The following is a 6930-nucleotide window of genomic DNA, read 5'->3' on the forward strand; positions in this document are numbered from 1 at the left end:
ATCGTGGATGTGGGCGGGCGGTGAACGTGAGGCGGGGAGGAGATGCGGCGTGTGGAGCGTGGGTGCGGGCGGGTCTGGCAGCGGCGAACGTGAGGTGGGGAGGAGGTGCGGCGCGCAGCGTGTGTGGAGCCGTAAACAGGGCCAACCAATCAGAAGCCGATTAATCGATAATTGAAAAAGTTGACAACTTTTTCAATAATCGATTATAATCGATTATGTCGATTAGTTGTTGCAGCCCTACATGCAAGCTTATGTCTCAGGGATCGGGTTCGGGTTTTTAATTCTTAAGGATGGATTCTCTTTTTTGTCATTCTGGAAGGGGCCAGTAAGGGCTCCCCTAGCTTCTAGTTCCACCATTTATAGGTGGCTCAGACAGACCATCATTCAAGCTTATGTCTCAAGGATCCGGTTCCCGATCCAATGCTTATTCCACCAGGACTTCTTGGGTGTGTTGACATCAACTCCCAGATGTGTAAAGCTTCCACCTGGTCTTCAGTCCAGTTTTTTAAAGGGATAGTTTTTTTTTTTTAAAATACATTTGTTAAACTAAAGCAACATAGTGATGGCAAAAACATACTGCGTCAGACATCAGATTGAAGTTTACGTTGCCCAGGCTGCCCAGGGCTGGCACATCGCTTTCCACTTCTTGCTCTCTCAGCATTCTTCCTGCAGAATAAAGACATCTGCTTTGGACAGTCGCCGAGCAAAAGATGGAAACGGCCGTTTTTTATGGCCATGGCTATGTGGTTACATTGAGGTTTATAGGGTGGGAATCCTGGATTTTTATTTCAGGGTCTCCTTATCCTTTAAAGCAGCTGCGTAGCATTGAGGACAGACCCAAGGGCTGCTTGTACAGACAGAAGAATTTGCAGATAGGTAAAGGTCATCATAACGGTATGAAACGGCCATTTTCCTCTTCTTTCCACACACATTGCGGCTGGGAAAATTTCCATTTCTCTTCTGCTTGATTGTCATCCTCCCGCTCGTTGGGTTCCTCTTTCATGCATGCTGCTGTACTCAGGAGAGATGGAGTCCGTCGCCGTCCTTGCAGGGGGAGGAAGTAAGAAAGACGTAGATTTTGGGCCGCTCGGAACGGAATCACTTCATCGTTTTTCTCTTCAAGTCGTGTTCATTTCATTTTAGATTCTTACTTCCAAGCTCATTGATTTTTGTCAATCTATCCCTTTGTGGTAATTGTGGTCTGTAAGTGAAAATCAATGTACAGATTTTGTGGTAGTTTATCTGGACAGATAACATCCATAATAGAATACAATAGTCTGCTGGATGCAATTTTCTACAGTTCTCTTTATTGATCTCAGTTACGAATTGTTTATTTTTTTTTACTCCACTTGAGATTGGAAACATAAAGCAGAACTCCGGGCAAAGTTGTAATCTCCTTAGCTCCATTATAGTGTATATCCAGTAGGGATACTGGTATCGGTGCCGATTATTTGGGTGAGTACTCGTACTCGCCCAAATGCTCCATGCCTAGCTCGATGCTTCCGGTATCAGGAAGCCGGGCAGAGAGTCATTACACGCTGCCCGCCTTCCTGATTGCCCGGCTTCCTTCCACAAGTTCCATCACTTGTGACGAGGGAGCATGGAGCCGGCTTCCCGATTGGTAATGATTGGCTGGGAAGCCGACTTCATGCTCCCTCATCACCTAGTGACGAAAAGCATGGAGGCGGCTCCCCTCCTAGTCGGGAAGCTGGGTGGCGAGTCTTTACACTCCACCCGGCTTCCTTAATGGGACTTCCGGTTTTTTGATAGACTGCCAAAAGAAGCGCTACGTAGTGCGACAAAATGTGCAATGCAGCTCAATGTCGCTCAGCTGAAATCATCGCTGAAAAAGTGCTTTTTTTAATGTAGCTCAGTGAGAATGGGGGTCTAAGGTTGGGTTCACACCTAGGCGTATCGAATATGCGCGTTTTTACTGCGATTCGCGGTAAAAAAAACACGCGCCAAAGCGCATTTCTAAGGGCTACTTGGCTGTATCCCAATTGAAACGCGCGACAAAAACGCCCCAAAGAAGCTCCTGTACTTCTTTGGGCGTAGGGTGTTTTGTAGCGCGGTTATACGGCTTGGAATACGCCCAGGTGTGAACCATACCCATAGGAAATAATGGGATTTCGGTGTTTGAGCGTTTTGCAGAGCGTTTTGCAGAGCATTCGAGCGCGCTACAAAACGCCCAGGTGTGAACCAGGCCTTAGAGTGTGTTCATGTGGTGCTCAGGCTGTGCTGCTCTCCTCCATCTAGGCAGGACAAGGTAGGGGGGTGGGTTTGTCAACGACCTAGGCGTTTTTCGACAGGCTTGGGAGAGGCCGTGCACGGCCTACAAGCATGCCAATGAAAAGAAGCTGCTTTTTTTTTAAATGTATTGGGGAGGCAAGAATGTATGTGAAATTGCGTGAGCTAACCTTTGTCCTATGGACAATTTTGTTGCTGTGTCAGCAACTCGCACAATTTCAAGTCTTGACATATATGACATCTATTCAATCAACTGCGCACTAAAAGGAACTTGAATGTGTTTTTCTTTTTCTAAAAATCGAGGTTTGATAATGAGGTGTGCAAATATTGTACAGCATAAAAAAATGCAACTACTGCTTTTTTATTCTACAGGTCTCTGCTTTCAGAAAAAATAAAATAAAAATAAAATAATAATAAAATAATTATATATATATATATACATACATACATGTTGGAAGGCTAACAGGTTAGCCTGAATTTGTGGGAGGGGTCTGCGCCTCCTTACCCCACTTAAGCAGCGCCGATCCGTCTGCTGGGGACAGGAGGTCTTCCGAGCAACCCCCCCACCCATCCCTTGGGTTCTTCAGTCAGGAGTTCACCTCATTTCACTCTTCACACTATCTGAGTATGCCCCCTTATTGGCATTACTGTCCGCCCGGACCATGGCACACTTCAGGTCCTACCAGCTGTAGTCATATGTCAAGTGAAGTGGACTCCTTACACAAATATATTATATACAATTTCGGGTTTCCATTTTAGTATTTGTGTGCAAAATAAAAGAAGAAAAAAAACTTTGGCAGTGATCAGGTTAAAGGGGTTTTATTGTGTGCTTCCATTTCATAATGTGGCGCCGGGAAGTCCCTCACTACTTCCTCTCAGCTGTGCACCTTTACAGAGACACATTTCCAGTTTAAGCAAATTGGAATTTGTTTTTGCTTTTGTTCTGACACTGAATAGTATTAAAACAGAAGCAAGCTTTGTGGGGGATTTCCCATTTGATGCTGCTGCTTGCAGGGAGGCCTTCTGTATAGTGCAGGGAGGCCAGTGTGCCCTGCTACACCTTTATGTTCTGTATCAGTCCTCATACATAATAAGAAGCTGCACACTGCTGTTCTGTAAAAACAACTTTATTGTTCCAATGCTGTTGAGGACACTCCACCCAGCTCCCTTCTTTGCCATGCTTCATCCCTTACTGAGGCGAAACGTGAGAGAGAGGAGCTGGGTGGAGTGTCTACAACAGTGCTGGAACAATAGTGTTGTCAGAACAGCAATGTACAACTTACTGTTATGGTATGCCCACACACATTGCACAAGCTTGCGCCAGTGTTGTCTCCAGCAGGAAACCCACCATGAAATAGCGAGCAACTGTTGATGGAGTGCATGCATGTAGAAGGGAAGGGGCTGTAGGAGATCAGCGGAGGTGGTACACATGCCCGAGCACTACATGCGGCTTTGTATTTTATAACCTCTTTGTATTCTTGTATAGATGAGGAAGCCCCGGCCGCAGAAGGAACGCATTCAGTGGGAGATCGGCATCGCCCATGCTGAGAAAGCGCTACGGATGACACGGGAGGAGAGAATAGAGCAGTACACCTTCATCTACGTAGATCCAGAAAGCTCTCCTGAACCCAAAAAGCCAGCACCAAGTAAAAAGCTTCGGAGATCCACATCAAGTAGTGAGGCAGAATCTGCCCGTTCATTGGACATTACCAAATCCCCCTCGGCACCTCAGTCTATTTCTTCGTCGAGAGACTCTAGAGACTCTGTACCTGAAACCCGTAGGCAGAGCCAGAGAAAACAGGCACCGCCTCCTCCAGAGGAAGAGGTACCGCCACCTCCTCAGCCTCCGCCTCCTCCTCCTCCTCCCAAAATCCCCTGGAAGACGGCAGCTGCCCGCAAATCCCTTCCTGCTTCAGTTCTTCTGCACAAGGGCACCATTGACCTTCAGAAGTGCAATATGTCACCTGTGGTGAAAATAGAGAATGTTTTAGCCCTCAAAAATGCCTCTTCTGAAGGTATCGACCAATTCATATTCACAACCAAGGTAATGAGAAATCAGAAACTTCTATTTGTTATGCTGTTGTCTTTAAATGTTTTGCTATAACAATTTAGGTTTTATATTATATACTACAATTAGAAATGACAAATGATGGCGTGATGATCACAAAGGGAGCTTCTACCAAACTGGCCAAGGTGATGTGACCATGTTAGTGCTCTTCTTTATTACCCACCAGGAGGTCCTGATTCTTCTATATAGATCTTTATTATCACTAGACTGTGGGTTCTCTGTTCGTCACTCGACTCTCCACAACGAGAGAACGCCGAGCGACGAACCAGCTGACCTTTTACCTTGGTAGCCGCGCCCCGTGGGAGGAGCCGCCGTGACGTCACGCACGAGACGACCCTTCGCTGGAGCGCGGGGACACGCCGAGTAAGTCTGTGACAGTTAGACACTTTTGTAGATGATGTGAATGCCTTGTTACTTGAAGTGTATGCCAATTCTAATTTTCAATATGTTCGGTATCACGTCTCACTGTATACAGTTTTCTTTACCTTTAATGTGAATCTATTTCAAGTTATCTTGCCTGGAAATCCTGCCAATGACAGCACTCATTGTCGGCTGACCACTTTAAGCCATGGCATCCCAATAAGCAGCAGCAGGTACAATATAGCTGGCCATACACTGGTCGAATTCTGGCCAATGCCTGCTGGCGAGATAAGACCAGTGTGTGGCCCAGTCGGAACGCCTCTATTTGACAAAAGCAATTAACTTTTGTCAAAGGAGTCAGTTGAAAAGCCCGCCATGTACCATGTTCATTGGTAAAAACACTGTTTTCTGAATGCTTGTTCAATTTTCTAACAGTTAATGGGGTCAAATTGACAATCGATTTTGAGCATAGTGACGAAATAAAGGAGCAGGATGGAAAACTTTCCCCGAATGCACAAAATTCAGTGAATGGGGTTTTCGTTGAAGAAACTCCATTTATTTCTGAAATCGAATGTTAAAACTAAAGGAAATTTCGAACAATTTTTTACCGGTCTCTGACGGCATTACCGAATGTTCCGATAAGTTTTTTTTCCATAGAAGCGTTCCTCAGAAGATGTGCCCGTGTATGGCCAGCTCACCTTTCGCTGATCATTTTAATTGCAGATTTGTCTTAGCATTTGTACCAGTAGCGACCTATCGTATAGCCCTGAAAGCTTAGGGCTCATTCGCACAGCCATTCATGGCCCTACACCGTCCAGATCAGCATATGTTTCTGCGGCGGGTACGGCCGGGTGTTTCTGATTAGCTGCAGCCGCTCAGCCTGTACAGATCAATGACAGGCTGAGAGCCTCCGCAGATGTCTGCGTGTATTCACACCTAAGGACGCTCATTTCCTCCTCGCTTCTTGAGGGATTACATGTGAACAGCCTTGGACAGTGTCATCCTCTCATTGATTTGTATAGATTTCCAGTCCGCAGACCTCACTGTACCCGCCACAGAAATATGTTGATTTGGGGCCCTTTATGGCCAAGTGAATGAGGCCTAATCCTTAAAAATGAACTGTTAGTATTAGGGATGCAGCGATACCGGTATTTCGGAATCGAGTACGAGTACCGATATTTTTTTGTGGTACTCGCCCATACTGAATACCGAGTAACAGGAGTCCCATTTCAGGAAGCCAGGCAATGACTGAATCGGACATGTGACTTTTCTGGCCAATCAGATGTGTTTTTCGGTTTAATGCATCCGAATGGGTGTGAACACAAATTTTCCTTACGGCAACATGGGAGCCATATACAGTATATACATATAATACTAAAGCATTCGGGATCCGGATTTCCAAATTGCATTTGGGAGCTCCTGAATGCCATTCGGGTCTGGGAGCCTCAGCTTTAGCAATATATGTATATGGTTTTCTGTGGTATCTGCAACTTATCCGAAACTAAATTTGGATTTCGTCTGCATCCAAAACCCGAGCCGAATTGAATTCCGGATCCCGAAAAAAACACAATATCCGAACTAAATTTGTTCTGCAGCTTACATGTCGAGTTATTAGCTCTGTCCAGGTCACCTCTGTGAACTTCAAAACACCCCTTATTATTATGGAGATGAGAAGAGGGGAAGTGTAGTCTGTATTCTGTAGCCTGTGGCAACTTTACTGCTCTTACAGCGCGGTGAGTGAGCGTTGCCCCCCTAGGACACGAAGTATGTTACTGGATCACCGGGTGAATGTAAAAGTGGAAAAGAAAATGAATACAACCACCACACTGGTAACCTGCAATATATAATATGTATTTGTACTATGCTGCTCCTTTATACACCGAGTGGCCGGATTATTATATACACTGAGTGGCTGGATTATTATATACACTGAGTGGCCGGATTATTATATACACTGAGTGGCCGGATTATTATATACACTGAGTGGCCGGATTATTATATAAACTCTGGGGCCGGATTATTATATACACTGAGTGGCCGGATTATTATATACACTGAGTGGCCGGATTATTATATACACTGAGTGGCCGGATTATTATATACACTGAGTGGCCGGATTATTATATACACTGAGTGGCCGGATTATTATATACACTGAGTGGCCGGATTATTATATACACTGAGTGGCCGGATTATTATATACACTGAGTGGCCGGATTATTATATACACTGAGTGGCCGGATTATTATATACAC

General features: G+C 45.3%; 1 protein-coding gene across 1 annotated transcript in view; it reads left to right on the plus strand.

The window, feature by feature from the left end:
- WHSC1L1 (Wolf-Hirschhorn syndrome candidate 1-like 1) overlaps positions 1 to 6930 on the plus strand; it is a 125680-nt gene that overhangs the window by 28540 nt on the left and 90210 nt on the right. Inside the window, exon 5 of the mRNA XM_018572617.1 lies at positions 3734 to 4291. Coding sequence (XP_018428119.1) covers positions 3734 to 4291 — 558 coding nt within the window. The remainder of the gene's footprint in view (positions 1 to 3733; positions 4292 to 6930) is intronic.

This window comes from Nanorana parkeri, unplaced genomic scaffold, assembly GCF_000935625.1.
Source record: "Nanorana parkeri isolate BGI_ZX_2015 unplaced genomic scaffold, ASM93562v1 scaffold2086, whole genome shotgun sequence".
Classification (NCBI taxonomy): domain Eukaryota; kingdom Metazoa; phylum Chordata; class Amphibia; order Anura; family Dicroglossidae; genus Nanorana; species Nanorana parkeri.